The sequence below is a fragment of the Anticarsia gemmatalis genome, chromosome 6, assembly GCF_050436995.1.
Source record: "Anticarsia gemmatalis isolate Benzon Research Colony breed Stoneville strain chromosome 6, ilAntGemm2 primary, whole genome shotgun sequence".
NCBI lineage: Eukaryota > Metazoa > Arthropoda > Insecta > Lepidoptera > Erebidae > Anticarsia > Anticarsia gemmatalis.
The window spans coordinates 1,175,663-1,197,565 of NC_134750.1; the positions used below are offsets into that span (position 1 = coordinate 1,175,663).

A 21,903-nucleotide genomic window follows, 5' to 3' on the forward strand; every position below is an offset into this window, starting at 1 on the left:
TATCTAACATACTCTCTCCTATGGTTAAAATTGAGACAGCACTATCTCCTACACAGAAGATATTTTATCTTTACAATTTAGGAGAAACATACTTTACCGTGTTGCCGTACGATAAATACGAACTTTCCAATTTGTTCGGGTTGTACGTTCGAGCGGGCAACGTGACGAAAGTAACGAATAACCATAGTTACTGAACTCTCCTCGTCTTACGAAACTCGAAGCGAACTCGGTAGAAGTAATATTATTTTCGAGTTCTCATTTACCTACACTTCAACCATTGAGTTAGTAGGTAGGTACTTGTACCCACTTATTCAGAACTACTTATGTTTTGAATCAGATACTATCGATTTGGTGTACATTATTGTTTATTCCGAAGTAATTAAATCTTCTCTCTTTCGATTTTTCATGATAGATACAAACAATCCTACCGTTTTATTGCGCGTGCGGGATAGACGTAAAGAAGGCCTTTCTTTCTTTCTTATCAAATCAGTAGTCATTCATATTAAGTACCAGTATCTTAAAATAATTACTGTGTACCTACTTTGAAGTAGGTACCTATTGTGGAATATTATCGACAAATCTAGCAAAAAATAATGAATCATTGTTTCACTGCTGTTTCTTCTTATCATGTACCTATCACGTTAGGTACACTGTTAAGTGGTAGGTAACCATGATATTTCATAAATTATTTGGAGAGGCAGGCAGGTTTCCACACAGCATTAACTACCATTGTTGCCAAGGACTTTAAAAATAAATTTAACCCATTAATGTCCCACTGCTGGGCAAGGGTCTCCTCCCGGAATGAGGGAGGGGTTAGGCCTTGAGTCCACCACGCTGGCCAAGTGCGGGTTGGGGACTTTGCATGCCCTCAATAAATGTACTAAACAAATTTTTAGGCATGCAAGGTTTCCTCACGATGTTTTCCTTCACCGTTGGAGCATGTGATAATTATTTCTAATACACACATAACTTCGAAAAGTCATTGGTGTGTTGCCTCGGATTCGAACCTGCGACCACTTGCGTAGGAGGTGCCAACTTAAACCACTCGGCTATCACTGCTCTACTCTACTTTAAAAATAGGTTCGATTATTGATTTAGCTACTCGCAAACCCTCCTTTGCGCTGCGCAGTCGGGTAAAACAGGATACAGATCTAGGTTTACGTAATTTGCTATAAGTTCATTAATTGACTATATTAACATATTGCTTATTAAAATATGAGAATTCTAAATACCCAGATAACTGGCGAAGATTTACAATAGTCTAAAATGTTATTAAAAAAAAATTCTACATCCAAACTATCTAGGTCAATCATACAGTGCCTACTTAGAAGAAACATGCCCTCTTGTTCTTATTAGAATCTTTGAAGAATTATAACTGTTAGGGTATAAAAAAGCAGTATTAAACATAAAAAACTGTATTAACAAGATAATACATAAACAAGCCCATTTATTTAAACTGTATCCCATTTATTATTCACATGCACACAATAATTATTAAAATAACATAGTCCTAATAGATTAAACACATTCTTATGCTAAGCATGATCTTCAACCTGTGTTTTAGCTGAGTATATCACATCATTTATCCCTACACCATCATAACTGCAACCAACCAATGAAATCGGTAAATTATTCTCTTGAATATACCTCCTGATTTTTTCCACTCTTTCATAGTGACCGATGACATACTGTGGTATACATTGTTTCAAAATATTAACATTACAAGCTGCTGGCTTCTCTTTGATGTTCAATATTCTCACTATTTCATTCATAGCTATGTCATACAACTGATCCTCAGTAACATTTTCCCCAAACTTCTCATTAAACCATCTACCTCCAAGCATCACAGTCAGTACCGTACCATTCTGATCTGGTATACAGCAAGAGTCAAATACTACTCCTAAAATAGGTGAGTTCTCAATAGGCGGGACAAGGAAACCAAAAGCAGGTTCAATCAAATCTTTGGATGAGTCAAAATATAAGTTGACAATTCCTACTGTCACAAATGGTATGTCACTCAAGTTCTGTGCTAGCTGTGGATGTTGTCTTTTTACTAGTGTAGCAAGAGCATAAGCAGGAATAGAAGCATACACGTGATTGGCTTTAAGGGACTCTCCTGTAGACTTCTTCAATTCCACTGTACTAGAATCTTTGAATTCAATTTCTTCAATTTTAGTGTTAAGATTAACATCTACGTTGTTTTCAATCAAATAATCATGTATAGACTCAGGGAATATTTCAAGTCCACCCCTTATTGTGTACACATTCCATTTCTCTTCCTTTGCCCTTTTAGCTAAAGAACTCAGTTCCATAGTGTCATCTGTTTTGGAATTGAACATAGACTTCATCAATCCTTTTACAACTCCACCATGGTTCTGCTCCCATTCAAATAATGTTTTCATCAAGAATTTGACAGATATTTCTTTGGCGTCTCCTGCACATATACCACAAATCATAGGAGATATGGCATAGTCCGCTATCTCCTTACCGAAGCGTCGTTCAACGAAATTATAAATAGAATCATCACGTAGTTCCTTGTGTGGAGACTTAATATCATTAAATAGCGCGTAAATTAAAGGTTTAGAGAACGGCTGACTCTTCTGGAAGACACTCATCAAGCTTGAAGGTAAGATGTGCAAGTTTTTGTTTACGTAAATCATTCGATTCTTGGCTGCCGGGTGATCTGATTTTATTGGCGCTAAGTGTTCGCTGAGACCTAAATCTTCAATCATATTTAATGTGTTTAGTCCTGTAACTCCTTTTGGTCTGATAGTTCTAGGCCCTTGTTCAAAAACATAATCTTTGGTTCGTATAGATTTGATCCATCCTCCGCAGTAGTTGGTCGCTTCTAGCAGGAATAATTTTAGGTTATTGTTGCTCTTTAAATTATTTTTCAACAAATAATAACCGGTAGAAAGGCCTCCCAGCCCACCACCTAATATTGCAGCCATCGTTCACAAGTATTTTATTATAGAAATTATTTTAATTAATTCACACTGCAGTCGGCGTTTCTGTTTGTTTTGACTTTTAACAATTTTGACATGACTTGCGTTGTTGTCATTTGTCAAATGACGTTATCAGCTGTACGAATCGGAAATGGAAGAATTTCCGTTTTGTTTTTGTATCGGTCTAGCACAATGTAGTTCACTCTTTGGGTGAAAATAAATCTAAAAATATTATATTAAAGTGTAATTGATATGTTACTAATAAAAAATAGGCACTATAAAATAAACTCACGAATGTTTTGGCTAATATTCATGTAGAGTTCGTAGTGATTACTTCGAAAACAGTCGTCAACAGTGAGTGCCGCTGGGAAAGTAGGTAGGTGTATAAAATCCATATACCTAAGCATGAATGGCGTTGAGCAAAACGGCTAAATTGATAGCCTGTCACTGAGCTTAGAGAGGCGTGTAACGAAAGGACACAGTTGCGTGTCGCGGCTGATAATGAATTTCAATTTCATACTCATTGCACCCTAAACGCGTTACTTGGGCGGTTCTTTGATAAAACATCTAGAGCTGTTCTTACCAGTGGCGATGAATATTCTTACATTTTCAAACTTATTCATTTTTTTTTTCGAAGATTACCGATATTATAAGTATTATAATAAGTAAAAGACATTCCTTATAATCTTCATTTCCATAAAATATTCAAGTAGGTTGAACTTGGGTTTGATCCACCCACCCTGGAAATTAAATTTTTGACTAAGTATTCCTTACGCGAGGGCTGGGAGTCCAACTTTTACAATGCGATAAGACTAGCAAAACTATATTTTCGTGAGTACCTATTTGACATACCTACTCAGCTGTCAATAAGAAAATATCATCATGTTTATATCTACCCTGTGCTTTTTGTAGTATTTTTACTTTTTTCTGTACATAATTAAATTATTTGTTCACATAACACATCGTAATGCGGTAGTCAGTTAGAATGGTGGTATGTCCTTGTTTACCAACAATCGAAAGATGCTGTTTTTGTACGAGAAACATGAGACTGGCCGGCGCTTTCATCTCCCTTTGGACAATGTTAATTATAAGCGACAGTTGTGTGAGACTTGTTCATCCGACGTGCCCGAATCAATATGAAAAAGACCAGTCTTTCTCATCACCGCTCCGATGGCTTAAATGGCCGCTGTTTGTATTTAACATGTTCACTGCAATGAGTGCTTTTGCGTTTCTATTGGGACTTTCTTTCAATACATTTATTTACAGTGCTGATGTATACATAGTTTTGGGAAGCATTGATTCGATTCTCATGGCAGTATTTGGGATATTTGCTTTCATAGCCAGTTATGCAAACGAGTGTTTTAATCCAAGCGATGGTATAACTCCCATACTTTGTGCTGGTGCTTGGTGCTATTTTATATTGCCTATCAACACTTATGCTAAAGAGGTCCAAGGTGGATAGATTGTTCGTACCTACACTGCCACTTAAGCAGTACATTCGGTAAAATTCACTTACTAATCAATGTTTAGGCATGCAAGCAACTGAAATTTGGAAAAATATGATGGAACCACAAGTGAAAGAAGAAGAGATAGCAAGAAACAAGATACACTACAGTGTATTTTTGTGGTGTATTGAATAAATGAAAATATTATGAATAAAAATCTATCATTGTAAATTGGAGCTCTGTATAAATCCGCAACACTATTATTTAAGCTCTAAATAATCCGTATCGTATAAAAACCATGGGCGAGCGACATACCCCTTTCATTCTCTCTCTAGGCGGGAACAACAACTAGTCACAATGAATCAACCCGTTCTTCGTCCAAAAACGTGTGTAAAAACATACAAAGCCGCCGAATTAAAAGTACTCAAAATTATAAACAAAATTGATAGTTTAAAATTAAGTAATTCGTATATTTCCCGCCTAGAAATACCGAAGAATGAAAAAGGGGTATTCTTAAACGGAAAGAGTTTGTCTTATTTTTTTATTAGTGTCGTGATAATTTTGTTTTGTGGATTTGGTGCGCGATGGATTTACACTGAATTTTTCGGGAGAACGGTAAGTAGAGTTTTCATTAAATTCTCGAAACACAAATGCATTTTATAAGAATGAGATGCTCACAAGTCCCACGCGGGTAAACGGTTTTGATTTCGGTACAAAAACAGAATACTTACTTAATTGTATCTGGACTGCATTTACCGTAACCACAGTAGTCAGTAGTTTATGGAAGTCATGAGGTTTCAGGGAGTAGGCTAGTAGCCCTGAGCCGCCCCTGGACATCGGAGATAGGTACTCTAATCTAATATGTTTTAGAATTGCCTTGTGGAGTTGCCGTCGTTCTCCAAATCAGTGTTCCGTCCACCGGAAGACTGTTCCATGTGCGCGGGAGTGGAGGGTGTGGTCCGTCTCGCCAACACCACTGCTGAGGAGTTTGAACAGTTCGCGTACAGCACCACACCGGTTATTGTCACTGATGCTACTGTTGGATGGAGGGCTCTTAAGGTATGACGGGAACGTTTGCATGAAAAAATCATTGAGTGAGGAGTTCCTTCGGTATCAAAATGTGCGTTTTTTTTAGTCTGACGTAGATGGCGTTGTCTCTAAATGAATGAGAGAGAGAGCCACATAAAGAAATGTAAAATTAACATTGGTGAAAAAGAGAAATCACTTCGACTCTAGGAAATACAACTAGTAAGCAAGACAAAATGCGCAACCTCGCGCGCCATTATCGACAGTTACCCCTGTACCTACAGTTTTTATACGGTTCTAATATGTGACATTTGCCTGTAACAGAAAAGAACACGCCAAGTCATGTAGTTCTTGGATTCGTAAGCATCTTCGTTATTTTCAGGAGTTTAACTTCAATTTCTTCGCGAACTTCTACAGCGGCGGTAAAATGGGGAAACAAATAAACGACTGCTTTTACTTCGCATACAAATCAGGACTACACTCATTGAATGAAGTGTTCAACATGGATGAGGCAAGAGCCAACCTGTCAGGGAAACCGTGGTATGTTGGATGGAGTACTTGTTATGATGAAGAGACGAGGAAACTGAGGTCGTATTATAACCGGCCGTATTTCCTGCCGAAGACTGCGGAGAGTGATATGGTTGACTGGATCTTTATGGGTGGACCGGGACAGGGTGCGCATATGCACGTGAGTACCTATACGAAACTGTCGAATTTCTATTCTATAGGTACCTACTATTCTACAGCACACTACATACGAAAAAATGCCATAAAAATGATAAGAGAATTAATATAACAAAAAATGATTTTCGAATATTACAGACAAGAAGGCTTTAAGATAGAACGAAAGGAATAACTTTAATATCGATATTTTCGCGACAAAATGCTTTAGAAATTGGGGTAGAATAGCACTGCATAGCATGACAACATAAGTTGTGAGCACTTAAATATCGTCATTGTTCTCTTCAGCAGTTCCTTTTGTCTCCAGATCTAGTTATAAATAAACTATATCTTTCGTTTGCAGGTAGACTCTGTGAAGCACATGTCATGGCAAGCTCAAGTGCGCGGTCACAAGGAGTGGCAGTTAGCACCTCCACCTGAATGCCTTTACACCTGCAAGTGGATCACCTTTACTGTATCACCAGGGGAGATTCGTGAGTTTAAAATATTATTCAACAACTATTATTGTTAAAGGTGCAAATGTAGTGGTAGCAGATACAGCAGAGTTCTTATTACTGAATGCGGAATATTATTACTTCTCAAACCGATTAAAAAGGAGTCCTCGGGACTGGTTAAAATTTCTCGTTTCTTTATATTCGAGCTCGAGTTGTTTCTAAATTAATTAGTTTTTTTTTGTAGAAACTTACTTAAGTATATATATTGATATGAAGCTGATATTTATTTTTTCTTTCAGTGGTGGTAGACACGAACCGTTGGTATCACAAGACGAATGTCCTTCCTGGCGATATTAGTATTACAATCGGAGCTGAATACGACTAATATGTTTTCATATATTTGTTAACTTTGTGTAACTTGTTTTCATTTTATTGTTGCAAAGCAATATAATAAAGTCAACTTTATCTATCATGTTAAAGAGCAATCATCAGTCTTCTTTTGTTATTTTTGAAATATACGACCTAGTCAAGATACAGAACATGTTCGAAAGAGGGTGTTATAAGCTATTATTTTAAAAACAAAGTTTGTCGTTAAACGAAGTTCGCGGTTATCTCGCGTTTTTCAAAAAAGCATGTCACTCAGGTCCTGGTATTTTAACAGACTTCAAAAATAGGGAGTTCTCAATTTCACTCGCATGTGTGTTGTCAGCTTTAATCTTATTAAACTTTCTTAAGTAGGTACAAAAAAGCAGTAGACACAAACAGGACAATATTCAACAAATAAAACAACAAATTGAATGCTTCTAAACGTTTAATCATTACTACTTGACACTCGACGGGAACTAGTCGATACAACTGGAATGACACAGAACAGAGAGCGTCTCACAATCACCGTCAATTGAACTTGTATCATTTCCAAAAGGACACATGTGAATGTAGATTTTATGTGACATATGCCCTTTTTGAAGGGACATACACATAGAAGTTTTATTTCTTGTATGGATAATGTCAAACAAAAAGACACTTAGAGACAATTTAAAGACAACTTTAAATCGGTTTAAATAAGATATAATTTTAGATTGCAAAAGAAATTGACATCGTAGTATTTTGAGATTAGTTTATCATTCTTTCAAATTCAATTGACGCTAACTTAACTGCAACATTACAAATACACAATACAAGCAAGTTATTCCGGACACTACAGCAATAAAAAGAACATGTTTAATAAAATAATTTATTCAGAAATGGTAACTTAAAATCGTATTTTTCTGCAGTTGATAACTACTTGAATATAATACATTTTAAGTACAATTGATTCTTACTGGGTTATAGCGCTCACACATTTTTAACTTAAATATGGGATTAAATAAAAAAATTAAACTATGAAAATATAAAAAGGAAAAATAATGATTTGTAATTTGTACCCTACATGTTGTAATAAATAAAGTTATGGAGAAAAAAAGACATCCTTTATTTTTATTCAGCATCCTTTTCTATTCCTACGAACAAGAGAGAGACGACAAGATATTTTCTTAAGCACATTATGGAATGACATTGAGATTATAAGTTTGATAACTTCTACATAGAACTGTATATAATATTATATAGAATGAAAGCTGCCATTACGGCTACATAACTTTTAAACACTACGAACATTAAATCGGGTACATAATTACTTGTTGCACTTATATTACACTGTTTCATCACAAAACTAGAAATTATGAAGAATATTCTCCTACAAAAAAAGTTGACGACACCTTACTCGCTTACAAGAATTTTCATGTTTAAGCATTAATGGTAATTCTTGCATGATACACTGATTCTTGTTTTGCATAGAAGTCTTGTTTAGATCAATAGTCTTGCATTTAGATGCTTGATTTTTTTCTATCTTTGTTTGATAGTAGATAGTTTTTTCTTGCATGATACGTTGATTCTTGTCTTGCATCATAGTCTTGTTTCGTTTAGATTCTTGTTATGTGTTGAATGTAATTCTTGGTAGGTGATGAAACAGTGTTAAGTAATAGTCGTGTTTACTCTTCGCCCTGTCCGGCCGAGTCGAGGATCACTTCGAACGAGAACGGCTGGAACAGGTAGCCCTCGCCCGCGTAGAACTTGCTCTGGAACTCCACCCTGGGGAAAGAATTGCGTTTATTATTTTATGTCACTTCAATTGTTACGAGTTACATGTACCTGACAATTCCCTTGATATTTAAAAGACTGAGTCCCAGTTTGATCGCTTTTAAACAAATATTGCTTAGCTTATTTAGTAACATTTCTTAAAAATTTTCACATATTTACTTGAGTTGTAATGCAACTTTTGTTTTATTCATCAATTCGTTGAATTTCTTTTGGATAATGGCGGAAACAGAAGGTGTCAATGACCACTACTATTCTTTCGTTGTAAACTATCACAAGCGATTCTGATGTCAGGTGGAATTTAATAGACGAAATTAGAATCGCATTTCCCGCAATGTAGCAGTTGGCCGACTAACTAAACAGTACTTCAGGCTTCATCAAAACCTAATCTTGTACAGTTTGCATACTCTTATTATTATGTGCAATGGAGTTGCATTTTCGCAATTGTAATTGTCGTTTTCGCGATAGTCCTACAGTGATGTGTAAGCAAGTACCAGTGCAGACGCAGCGTGTGCAGGAAGGCGGACAGTCCCTCCATGAGCACGAGGATGGACACGGAGATGGCGGCCCAGCCCGCGAACACCACGTACAGGAAGATGCCGCCCTGGAAGTCCGTCGACATCAGCCCTGCGAACACACACATTAGTTAAATATGTAACACTATTATCTCGTATTTTTAATCTTCTAAAATTATTTTTCAAAATCCGATTGCCGTCAAGAATTGCTTAGCAGTGGGACATAGAAACAGGCTAATTAAAAAAAAAAAACGATACGTGACAATAGGTTTATCTCCTTATTGTGAAAAGAGAAATGTGTGTATCATACACTTATAACTACATAATACATACTTTTGTAAAAATCTATATTTTGACATTTCAGAAATAAAAGGCAAGGATTATATTTTCGCCACGTTACTAAACAAACGACATTTTACCGCTTCATATTCTGAAAGTTAACGAGGAGACATAAAATATTTAGCAAGTGTCCGTACCCTTCCTCAGCAGCATGTTCCAGGCGACCTCGGCCAGCTGCGCGTGCGCCAGCGACAGCGCCCAGAGCCGCAGGTACGAGGCCGTGTGCGACACGCTGCCCAGCACGTACTCGATCGTGTGGATACCCTGTGCACATACAAAGTATTATAATAAGTAAAAACAAAAATAATCTGTGAGAAGATGGTTCTGTGTAGAGATGTGTGGGAAGAGTTTAAAAAAAAAAAAATACGGGAAAGAAATGACACCCCGATAATAAGATTGAAAGCAGGTTATATACTTCACACTAAACCAAGAAAAGAACGCGATTTGAGAAGATATTGTTTAGATATTCTTTTCTGTCCCATGTTTTTTTTTTCGTTCGTAAAACGACATCGCAGAGGATTATGGACGACAAAGACACAATAATTAGAAACAAAAATTACATGAAACGGAAAAAATCCCACATACCTGGTGTATGAACACCTCAGTGATGTCTTCATCGTGGTGCGCGTGTGCGGGGGGCGCGGCGCCGCCCGCGGACCCGTTCTCAGCCGCACCTTCCACGGGCTGGTGGCCTTGACGCTATGGAAATTCCACACTCATTAGTTCATGTAAAAATACACTAACTATTAAAGAATTACTCTAACTCACTTATGAGCAAGGGTCTCATCCCGTTATGAGCATTTAGTCATAAACCACGGTAGCCAAGAGTGTATCAGGGATATAACTATTTCAGTAAGTTACTTTCCAATTTGAAATGTACTATACGTAGCTATATAATGTTACACTTAATTTCGGATAAGAAATTAGTTGAACAAATAAAAATGTTCTATGATTATGCGAATATTAGTCGTACTTACCGCCAGCTATCCATGAGATAGCAAAAACAATTAAATACAATTTGATATTAGTCAAAATATTTACATAAAATGTAAGCTAAAATATTGATATTTCAAATACATTAGTTATTTAATTTGTATATAAGAAAGTATGTGTTGTACTTACGGCTCTCTGCTTCTGCTCCTTCATGATGAAGTAGGGTTTGCCGAACAACATGACGGGCACGCACAGCAGAGCCACGATCACGAAGAACTATATATAACACGAATATAATGAATTATTATTAGAATACTATTATACTATAATAATAGTGAGTGTGTACTCAATCATACTTGTAAAGTACAAATAAATCTTCTTTCACGTAGAAATGGCCGAACCAATTATTAGTTTATTTTCCAAAGAAAGATATAGGTTATTTTTCAGTAAAAATCAAGCATAAAATATAAAATAAAAGAAACGAATTAACACCAATTGCACCTAGTTCAAAAAAAGCAATATTTATTACAGAAAAAGGCCTATTTTTTATCATCTTATAGTTTTACTAGGCAAACGTTGTTTTACCATACAAATAAAAAAACTGTCACTTAGGGGTATGAAAAATAGATGTTGGCCGATTCTCAGACCTAATTAATATGCTCACAAAATTTCATGAGAATCGGTCAAGTCGTTTCGGAGGAGTACGGTAACTACCATTGTGACATGGAAATTTTATATACAAGATTTAAGGAAAAAAATGTCTTTAATAAATCCTCCATACATTGTTATAAACAACGACTTAATAATAATGTAAATGTATGTAGCGGTACCTTCTGTATGCCCATCTGTCCGGCGTACATGACCTCGTCGCAGACGGGGCGCGAGTTCTCGTCGTGCTTGAACAGCATCATGTTGATGAACGTGATCAGGATCGACGGCGCGCAGTACGCGGAGGTCTTCACGATCTCTGTACAAATATAACATTAACATTAGTATTCATTATTATAGTACCTCAATGATATACAATTCTATACTAATCTATACTAATATTATAAAGCTGAAGAGTTTGTTTGTTTGAACGCGCTAATCTCAGGAACTACTGGTCCGATTTTAAAAATTATTCCAGTGTTAGATAGCCCATTTATCGAGGAAGGCTATAGGCCTATATATATATTATCACGTTACAACCAATAGGAGCAGAGAACGAGTAAAAAATGTTACAAAAACGGGGAAAATTTTGACGCATTCTCTCTTATGTTGCAAGCGAAGTTGCGCGGGTCAGCTAGTTTACTATAGGTTTCATAGACTTGAATATTTTTTTTGGGTTTCGTAACCAAAATGTAAAAACGGGACCCTGTTACAGAGATTTCGCTGTCTGAACGGGTGTATGAAATGCACCCACATTTACCAAATCGGTCGCGTATAATATGGAGCGAATCTATTACTATTAGAGCCATATACAGAACACGTTATGTAATTGCTGTCTGTAATAATTTTAACATTATGAAAATAATTGCCATAGGAATGACCATTTGAATGCCTTTTTATCTGTACAATTATCAAATTTCGTTATCGCAGTTAAGTACCCTATTATAAATGCGAAAGTTGGATATATTTTGTTACTCTTTCACGAAAAAAGTACTAAACGGATTTTAAGGAACTGTTATACACAGATCGTTTTTATATAGATCGATGTACACATAGTATAATCTTCGGCGTCACGGACGGAAGTTAGTATGGTTTATAATACAGGTTGTATTATTAGTATACCTGGGTCATCGTTATTGAAGTTGGAAGCCGGGTCGGGTCCGTACGTGGTCCACTTGATGAACATGAGCAGCACCATGTAGAAGAACAGCAGGGTCAGGAACACTATCTGCGGGATGAACTCCACGTAGATGCTGATGCGACGCTTGAAGTAGCTACAAATATACAACATTTCTTAATACACTATTTATTACCAAATGACGTTCTTTGGCCTGACCCTATGGGAACAAGGTGTGATTATATGTACGTACTTTTTAAAAGTAATCTTATTAATGTTGTCCGAGCCGCCTAAAGGATTGGTTTATCGGCTCTTATAGGTAGCCAATAGCCAGGAACGATTTTAATATTTAACTTTTTTTTAACATCACGTGTGTTACACTGACATTATAAGCAGATGTAAAAAAACACCTATGTTTCGCCATCTACATGGCTATATAGCTAGTTTTACTCACAATATTTCTACAGAAATAAAAATGAACCTTACAGAACTTCAACCAACGAATCGAACCCGAGACCTCTTTATTAGCAGTCGCATACACAAGTCCTTGAACCATTGTTACAATCACACGAACAACTTAATACCTACTGTATTACTTTCACAAGTAAATTGTGTAATTGTTTTCGATAATAAACGTGTGTACGTACATATGGTTCCAGAGCGACAGACAGACACCGAACAACATGTGGAACACGCCGATGATGATGGAGATCTTCATCTTGTACGCGTTCATGAAGATGATCTTGTTCGCCTCCGCCAACTATAACAAATACAATCATTTTAATTAAAGTAAACTTTTATAACCACCACTAGAAGTGTCTGTAAATCCCTCCAAAAATAGCCAAAGATCTGTGCTCAAATAGTATTTACTTAATAATGCGGTTGTTTAAAATAAAGTCTGCAAAAACACATACTATTTCTCGATTTCAAATCTGATATCTTAGCCATTGTGCTATTAGTTTCGTATTTGGCTATAATTTATGAGTGTATATCCACGCAATATAGCACATCAGAGCCAGAATATTGCTTAGTTAGGGAGGTCTAAGCGAACGGTGTTTTAAGTGGACGTGGTAAGACATAAGCATTATATATTTCACGCAATTAGTCATGTATTCTGACTATATTTTAACTTAGACTATTTTTGTTCGGGAGTTTCCTGTTGAATACGTGGTGTGGGCAAAACTTTACAAATACATTGCTTGCCCCCGGTTTCTGTAGTACATTTAGCGGTAGTTTATCTATCCAATAGCGTTCAAACTCAAATAAAAAACGCAATTGAATAGTTAAACTACCGGTAAATGTACCTCAGAAACCGGGGATTGGACTTGTACACACTTTTACAGATATTTTATTATGACCGTACCTGCCAAACAGGATCAATGCCGAACGGATACGGAGTCTGCAGGTAGTCCCAAGAGTCCGGATTGAGCTGCAGCAGCTTATTGGACATGAGTGTAGACTGGTTGTAGTTGTTCCTCCACGAAGAGCCGAAGATGTTCAGCGATTTGGAGAAGATGTCGTTATAGATCAGACCCGTGTACATCGAGAACAGTCCCATGAGAAGAATGATGTAGCGACCGCCGAAGAATATGTTCCAGATCTGTTGGGAAGGAAAGATTTTAGTTAGGTTTTACATAATCACGCTTTCTCCTTGGGGAAGGTAGGCAGAGACGCGAGGCTGTACGCAGGCGTGTATAACAAACCCACAAGGCAATAAAGAGTCTCGGGATATGTCAAAGGGGTTTAGCCTATTATATTATAAAATATATATAAATATTTTGGATAGTAGTTCAATAAAATAATATATTTATAATATTTATTTCGGTATTCGAACCCGAGACATAGTGATCGAAGTAAAGCGAATAGTCACGTGTATCAGACCGAGGAGACATAATGCAAATTACAGGACTTACATGATGTCTGCAATGAAAATATAAAGATTATTTTCCTCACCTCACTGTCAATTTTCTTGGCCTGCAGCGGTTTTTCCTTGTAGCACATCCAGAAGCCGAAGGCGGCCATGAGGGCCCCGTGGCCGAGGTCTCCGAACATCACCGCGAACAGGAACGGGAACGTGATGATCGTGTACGGAGCTACAAACAATAAATATAGGTTAAAACTACAGAAGTCTTTGTGGTGTAATGCTTTTTTTAAATTTCATGTTCAATTTTAGATGGGTAGTGCTGCCGGCCAAAGCTTTAAATAAACATGTTTAAAAAGTAGAGTGATTTATATAGGAAGAATCTTTTTATGACTATGTTAAAAATAATGTGTGCAGTATTTTAAAACTATAAGTTAACGTTCATTTTCGTAAAAAAAAGTCTAGTTAGTTAAGAGCATTTCAGTGCTCTTTTCACGAAGCTGTTTATTTTAGTGTAAATAAACTTTACTAACAAAATTCTCATAAAATTATTTGTTTCCAGAAACCTAATTAACAAACATCATGTTTAATATTAGTACACTTATAAAATGTTTACTAACCAGGGTTAACCTCCCTGTAGGTGGCGACACCGTACGCATAGATGAGGTTCTGGAAGGCGGACGTGAACTTGTTGGTGCGGTTGTACGTGGGGGGGTCCTCCATCGTCTCCATGCGGTTCAGGATCGGCGGCACTGAACTGCCACTGCGTTCCTGTTTCATAATAATTACATTAGCATTATATTATAAGCCAGTTTTGAGCAAGCTGTTACATGGGTACCGAGGTTTATTATTTGTTAAATATGTTTCTGTTCTCTTACCTAGTTCAACAAATAAGTAGAATTTAATGTAACGAGAGATATATTAACTAACCTGCAGGAGGTTAAGATAAAATTCACGAGGTCCGATTAAATAGTTCGCTGCGGGTTCCAGGATAATGTAGACTTTACAAATAAGCGCTATGTATACTTACGCAGAAACGTGCACTCGCACGTATTTGTACGAACACTCTTTTAGTTTATTGGTATACATTCAAATAACTTTCCTATCTTGTGATATCGCATTATTAAAGTCACGAGCATAATTTCTGTAGCGATCTTAAACAACAATTCATATAAGTTAATGTAAAATAAGTACTACAATAATAAACTTACGGTTCCCCTCCTCAAAGCCAGCTGAATAGTCTCGAGATCGAGCGCGGGCACCCAGCACTCGGCGATGAGGCACTTCTGCGTGACGTCCAAGTTGAACAGGTTCAGCGTGTGGTAGATGGCCTTGATCTTGCGCACCTTCACGAACCAGTTCTTGATGTTCTTCGCCGCCGCCACCAGCACGCGGTGACGGTGGTCTTGTGTCTGGCCTAACACCTGCGGGAGGCAAGGGTGGTTGTTGAGTGAATTGTTGTTCAGTTGATGTATTAGCTAATCATTTCAATACACAATATGTTATACTGAAAATAATTGCTACCAGCTAAATGAAACTCCAAGAATTTTTTGTTAGCACTAACTTCCGAACTAACGGTAATATGATCAACGATAAGAGTCAATTTTAAAGATTTTTATATTATTTTGTATACACCAGAAGTTCCAATAGATAATAATATTTTAATAATCTTCATTTCAATTAGACGTAGTTGTGCATCATCAAAAGTACGTATATGATCGCGGGGGATTCCTTGTTGTACAAAACAATTTAAACCAATTAGTACAATTCGTACATTCTGTTAATCCTCTTATGACGAGGCTGTTTTAAAACGAAGCGACTTTGATGTTAGGGTTGGCACTCATTTAAAAATGCCACCGTTTTTATATTTTTTTATTCATTTGGAATTTTACTTAAGTGATAAAGTTTTAGTGCTTCAAGTTATCATATCTATCACAATATGTTATCAAGAATCTGTAGCTTTTGTTCTCTAAGATTTGATAAAGTTAGTTAAAATATCTGAATTTAACCTTTAAAGAAAAATCCTCGCAATGTGCTTAACTCGAATAAGTAAATGCTGAGATTATTTTCAGTAAAACCTTATATTGTTGATAGAAAACAAAGTTTAGTTACTGCGAAGTTTATTCTGGTAAAAATATTACCTAAATGTTTCGTGCCAGCCTTTACAACGATGATTTAACACAAGAAACTAAACTAATAAGTTGTTTAGTCATCACACAATTAGCGCGAGTGTAACGACACGCAATAAAACTAACTAACTAACTGTACATAGTCATATACATACAATACTCTTAAGTATACATTCGTTTAAACGAAGTAATTAGTTTTATTAGCTGTTACTCTAGTTACTTAACAGGTCATCGAAAAGTTTTATTTATGTACAGTATCTGTTGTTTGCAAATATTTGTCATAAAACTGTTTTTCTCTTTGGCTGTGAGAGTATACACAGTACATTTTTTTACCTAAATATAACTATACTTCATGAAAGATAAAGCCCAAAGTAAGTTTTCTATATCAGTTGGCAATTTATTTACCCCCGGTTTCTAATATAATTTGGTGGTGGTTTATCTATTCAATAGCGTTTAAACTCATATATTGAAAAGATAAACTACCGCTAAATGTACTCGGAAACCGGGGGTTAGTGGTACTTTTATAATTTACTGATTTCACCTTAATCCGGTCAGAACAGGCCATTTTTAAAGGGACTTTGACTCCTGATTAATTTGACATTACACCATCATAACATTATAACTAAAGACTGCTAGGCAAGCCTCCCCTCTCGTAAAGACATTACACATTTAAAATCTTATCACCTAAAACTAAGTCACAGTTGCACCTTTAGAAACATAACTCAAAATTTCGACTTTCTGTTAGCCAATGTCAGTATAACAATGTCATAATAACCCGCTATGGTTACAACATTCATGTCAGTATTAACCACGGACAGTATTAAACAATGATAGAGAGCTATTATCACAGATTATGGCCGCGGACACGTATCTAACGTTTCCCATAAACCTTATCTATATGGGACAGTTGTTAGGAAGAGTGCACATGATCGTGTTACTAAGTGGAACAGTATGTAATATTACTTAGAAGTTTAATACACAAAGATATATCAACACTGTTACCTGCGTTCAAAAGATAAATATGCAACTTACTCCTATTAATGAAATTTTCTTTATGTATTGCTAATTTATTCTGATAAATATCAGTTATGGCTTCTACCTACGAAATAGGTGAAGTGTAGCAAATCTTCGGATTAAAAAGTTATTTGTAAATTGTAACAATCAAAGATCATTGGGCCTAATTTTGTTCCAAAAAGACCGGTAGATGAGGTTCAGAAATCAAGATTTATTTGCCACTATGATATAGTGAAATGATTACTGTTTAAATAAACGTTGGATTTATTGCTTACAATCTAGTGGTGAAACTAAATAATTCATACTGCACTCTACACGAATCAGCCACCCACTCTTTAAAAAAGATATCCTAACTTTTTACACCATGTGTCACCCAAATAACCGCACCGAAAACTGACACAATTTACTCTTTTCTTCACATAATTAGTTAAAACATTCTGTTCTAAGCTTTAACGACAAACTCATAAAGTATAATAGTAGTTATAACGGGTGTCGAACAACGTCGAAGGCTAGACGGTGTATATAATAGTTATGTACTACCATTAATTATATGCAAATAGTTGGGACATTACGCTCGGCGAGTTTTACCACTAATCGTAGCTTGGCTAATTATATTGTTGATAATAATACGGGTGTGTGGTTATAGGTTTTAAAATAGGCATTTTTGTTCTTGTTATAAACTTGACATATTTATGACTAGATTAGATGGTAAGCGTCTGTAAGGTCACAGGAGACCAGTAGTAGGACACCAAATTTGATTTAATTGTTTCAACCGCATTGGGATATATTAATTTATCATTATAACAGGCTAGATAATTTATTGTCTTTATAGCAATTGTCATTAGGCCTCAGAAACCTAAACTTCCAGGAAATCACAACAAAAAAATATGAAACTATTAGCATTTGCCCTGACGTCACCTGTACGCATTATAAATCAAAATGAAATATTATGTGTGAAAAGTATACCCAAACCCGCTCAGCACGATCGTAGCATGCAAAATACTTTGTTGGTACTCTATTTCTGGGGTTTCAAAAGGAAGATTCAAGGAGCTTATCACTACCTAACAAATCTAGTTATATTATTTAGTTACATAACGAATGACCAATCAAGTATCAAGTACATAACCGAAAGCACTTAGATACGAAGCTCTTATTATCAGATCTATTTATACTCAAAGGTATGGGAATATCACTCTTGTTTCAAGTGGTTTGATTGTACCTATGTACTTAGGCTTTATTATAAAATTATATCTTGTTCAATCAAAGATATTGATATAGGCAGTCGAGTAGTCACCTCAAGACTTTACCGGTTTAAGCTAGCCGAAACTACTACTATTATTGCCATAACTTCAAGACAGGCAAAGATAAAATTATTTTAGAATTTTCCTAATATTAAGAACTCTTGTGTAAGTTCCGATAATTTAAAAAGTTTTATGAAAAGTAAGTATCTTAGTTAAGATGTGTTAACAACCGAAAAACCATATCTAAGCTGTATTTTTACAATTCAAAACGCAGACTCCTTTCTTTTTAAACCCATAAACTTCTATACAAGCATTTATTTTAAAAGAACATGTGTATACCTTAACAAGCGATAAGACATTAAATGCGGCAAAAATAACATTTCCGTGTTGACAATAACACGTCTGAGCGTATTTTAGTTCAACTTTAATCTTTAATTATCTAATCTTAACAATTTTATACTGCAGTAGGCAGTTTATTTCTTAATTTACACACATAAATAGATTAACAGATTATCCGAATAACAGGAAACATTTAATTGTACCGCATAGAAACTATTTATCCGCAGTAAGTCATAAACAATACTAATAAAATAGTTGAAATGCTTATATATGGGTAGATTTATTTAATAAAATATAGAGTATTTTTATCTCATTATATACGTAACTATGCTAATTTGCTATACGATAACAGGAAGCGCGATAAAATGCCTTTATAAATTATGATTTGGAAATACCATATTGCAAGACAAATTAAATTATTGTTAATGAAGTTAATATTGTAAAATAATTTTGTATATAAACGCAGGCCACTACAGTTACTGAAAACCCTATTCTGCCGTCGTAAATCTAAACACAGTAACTTCAAAATATGCGTTTTGAGAAAAACGCGGTTGAAGTTTATTGGTTAATTTTTGCTCTCATGAAGATACTAATTATTGTATATTATTTCATGCAACTTTTAATGTTAGTAAGTATATAGTTAAATCTTTGATTCTGTATATATATATCTAGTATATTATTATTGTATAAATAATAAAATTAGATAATGTGTTTTAAGCTAGGTAATAATATAATATTTTTTTCTTTTTTAAGTTACAACACGGTAACTCAACGGTTACTGTGTTGTAACCAAGTTTTACCTATTACTGTGTTGTAACTTTGTAAAGATATTAACATTAGGGGAATTACGACACAGTAAGTATGTACATACTGTGTTATAACTATGTTTCTTAGAAATACGTATAAAATCAGTAATACAGTAAATGAGATACTGTGATTTATTCAAGTATTTGTTGTTTATCTTTGAACAATATTTTATACGCAATCACAGTAACTGAAGAAGCCGTGTTATAATCAAGCAAAAAAAGAAAAATTAAAATCTATTCACGTTAAAAAAACACAGTTAGTAGTGAGATACTGTTATTTAATTTAAAATAACACAGATACTGTATTTTTTATTAAAAAAAATGTTTTTTTTTGTATAAATACTGTGTTTTTATTTAATGTATTTCGGTAACTATCCATCGTACAAACAAACCGAAAACTTTCTTAAATAGCCCGCGGTCTCCTGATTCCAAAGAACTAAACAAACTATAAACACAATAAACACAGTAACTTAAGTTACTGTGTTTACATTTACGACGGCAGTATTACAGACATTATATCTTACAAAACCTCACTAGAATATGACAAATGTTTTCAGCACTAGATCTCATTAGGTTTTACCAATAATCAGATAGGTACATCAGAAAATCATATCAAATACACCAAAAACTTGAGATGTTCAAACATTTATCATGATCATCATTTGTTCTGTATACATCTATTGCAGATGATTAAGGTGGCGTCAGGTAGAATTATTGTACTTTCATTCGTGGCTCAGAAGACCTATGCGGGAAACATTAATTTATACTCCTTATTTAATACACCACCAGCATAAAGTTGCCTAGAGATATTTGACATATTATAAGTAAGAGACTTAGTATTTTTCCCCTTACCGTGTTCAAGTCCTCGATCCTGGTCATAACACCCATGGCCATCTCCCTCCTGTCGGCGGGGGCCTCGGGGCAAGGGTACAGCGTCGCGCGGAAACCCTCGCAGATCTTTTTGACGCGGGTCTTGAGCTGGTCTCCTTGGAAGAAGATGATGAACACCGACTTGTACACTTGGTCGGACTGCAAGAAGAATAGAAGAAAGGTTACTTGTATGAAGGGATGTTATTCTTGAACAGTTTTTTTGCTGGGTGCTTGGGTAAATAATAATAATCAACTAGCAGTTTACCATATGTAGCATTCTTGAAAAAAAATATTAGAAGACACGCAAATGTCTGGGTTTCTATAATGATGTTGCTCAGTAGAAGAATCAAAGTAATAATTTCTTTCACAGGTAATCTAACTAGAAATCCTGAAAGATTGGATATTTTACCTATTGGAAAATGATAGTACCTACTTACAAAATTACTACAAATATTTTAAAGAATTCATCATGGTCACATATGTGTGAGTTTGAATATTGATAGCACAATTAAATTCTTCAAAGAACTAATTAGTGGAGACTCTTAAAGATTTCGTTCCGTCCGTAATCCATTAGCGCTATTAATTGTCGTAACGGACAAGTTCGAGGTTGAACTCATTATATTTACTTTAAACATTAAAATTGAGGCAAAATTATTTCGTCATAACATAGTTCTTTAATAGGAGAGCAAACAAGGAAAATCTTAAGCCATTGCCCCTTTTACGAGACCGGGAATCCCGCTATCGGTGAAACTAGTCAACCAAGATTTTGATCGGCTAAACGCAACATGCATACAAAAAGTGAAGGAAAAACATTACGGACTCAAAGATATTCATTTAATAAGTCTTGAGAAAGATATTATTTGTGGTTGTGGACTCTGATATTGAGAGAGGATTTGGAAGAACAAACCACTATCAGCCAGGCGGTTTGCATCTCGCAAATATCAGGTATTCTAAACTAGAGTGGTTTTTCAAGGGCAATATTATTTTAAAAAACATCTGTACCCAGCAAAAGAACACAAATAACATCTTACATCAAACAGTATATCTATAATATCTTACCGAAGACGGGTCTTCCAGGGGCGTGTCGATCTCAGCCTGCCGTAGGAACACATTGCCCCTACAGGCACGCCACAACATGCGCTCAAAGGCAGGGATCCTCTCGCGAAGGATCACTCCGGCCACGAAACTACACACAAAGTAATATTAGCAATAGTCTTGAGGACAGCAGCCAAGCACTTTACACGCAGAAGCACTACGATGCTGCCATCTATGCGTACAAACTTGTATCAAGTTTTCATAAGCAGCTAACGTTTCAGGGTGAGGTTTGACGCAGACATATGACGGTACCATGATTTTAGAGCCAAGTATACCATTATATTGTATATCTTTGTATTTTCTTTTAATTTCCCCTTAAAAATGGGAAT

General features: G+C 35.6%; 3 protein-coding genes across 6 annotated transcripts in view; 1 reads left to right on the forward strand and 2 right to left on the reverse strand.

The window, feature by feature from the left end:
• Positions 1 to 1,399: 1,399 nt before the first annotated feature.
• On the reverse strand, positions 1,400 to 3,038 carry Ppox (protoporphyrinogen oxidase). Its single transcript, XM_076115133.1, has one exon. The coding sequence runs from the start codon at positions 2,949 to 2,951 to the stop codon at positions 1,536 to 1,538; it is 1,416 nt and encodes a 471-aa protein (XP_075971248.1). The 5' UTR covers positions 2,952 to 3,038; the 3' UTR covers positions 1,400 to 1,535.
• A 304-nt stretch (positions 3,039 to 3,342) lies between these two features.
• Positions 3,343 to 7,016, forward strand: LOC142973449 (uncharacterized). Its single transcript, XM_076115135.1, has 5 exons — positions 3,343 to 5,005; positions 5,261 to 5,449; positions 5,799 to 6,104; positions 6,441 to 6,570; positions 6,831 to 7,016. The coding sequence occupies exons 1-5, from the start codon at positions 4,748 to 4,750 to the stop codon at positions 6,914 to 6,916; spliced, it is 969 nt and encodes a 322-aa protein (XP_075971250.1). The 5' UTR covers positions 3,343 to 4,747; the 3' UTR covers positions 6,917 to 7,016.
• A 735-nt stretch (positions 7,017 to 7,751) lies between these two features.
• The window catches only part of LOC142973445 (V-type proton ATPase 116 kDa subunit a 1-like), a 40,357-nt gene continuing 26,205 nt past the window's right edge, over positions 7,752 to 21,903 (reverse strand). For all 4 annotated transcript variants that reach the window (XM_076115127.1, XM_076115128.1, XM_076115130.1 and 1 more), the window contains 14 exons: positions 21,539 to 21,665; positions 20,462 to 20,638; positions 15,292 to 15,504; positions 14,701 to 14,851; positions 14,173 to 14,312; positions 13,583 to 13,819; positions 12,867 to 12,979; positions 12,225 to 12,376; positions 11,285 to 11,421; positions 10,644 to 10,730; positions 10,107 to 10,220; positions 9,659 to 9,785; positions 9,162 to 9,294; positions 7,752 to 8,661 (listed from right to left, as the gene is read on the reverse strand). In XM_076115127.1, the coding sequence (XP_075971242.1) occupies positions 8,562 to 8,661; positions 9,162 to 9,294; positions 9,659 to 9,785; positions 10,107 to 10,220; positions 10,644 to 10,730; positions 11,285 to 11,421; positions 12,225 to 12,376; positions 12,867 to 12,979; positions 13,583 to 13,819; positions 14,173 to 14,312; positions 14,701 to 14,851; positions 15,292 to 15,504; positions 20,462 to 20,638; positions 21,539 to 21,665 (2,008 nt within the window). In that variant the 3' untranslated portion in view covers positions 7,752 to 8,561. The remainder of the gene's footprint in view (positions 8,662 to 9,161; positions 9,295 to 9,658; positions 9,786 to 10,106; positions 10,221 to 10,643; positions 10,731 to 11,284; positions 11,422 to 12,224; positions 12,377 to 12,866; positions 12,980 to 13,582; positions 13,820 to 14,172; positions 14,313 to 14,700; positions 14,852 to 15,291; positions 15,505 to 20,461; positions 20,639 to 21,538; positions 21,666 to 21,903) is intronic.

Bases quoted from the DNA above. Each gene is read 5' to 3' on its own strand.
- Ppox (XM_076115133.1), bottom strand. From the start codon at position 2,951: ATGGCTGCAATATTAGGTGGTGGGCTGGGAGGCCTTTCTACCGGTTAT.
- LOC142973449 (XM_076115135.1), top strand. From the start codon at position 4,748: ATGAATCAACCCGTTCTTCGTCCAAAAACGTGTGTAAAAACATACAAA. The intron at 5,006-5,260 runs GTAAGTAGAGTT...AATATGTTTTAG, and splicing joins CTGAATTTTTCGGGAGAACG to AATTGCCTTGTGGAGTTGCC. The intron at 5,450-5,798 runs GTATGACGGGAA...CGTTATTTTCAG, and splicing joins TTGGATGGAGGGCTCTTAAG to GAGTTTAACTTCAATTTCTT.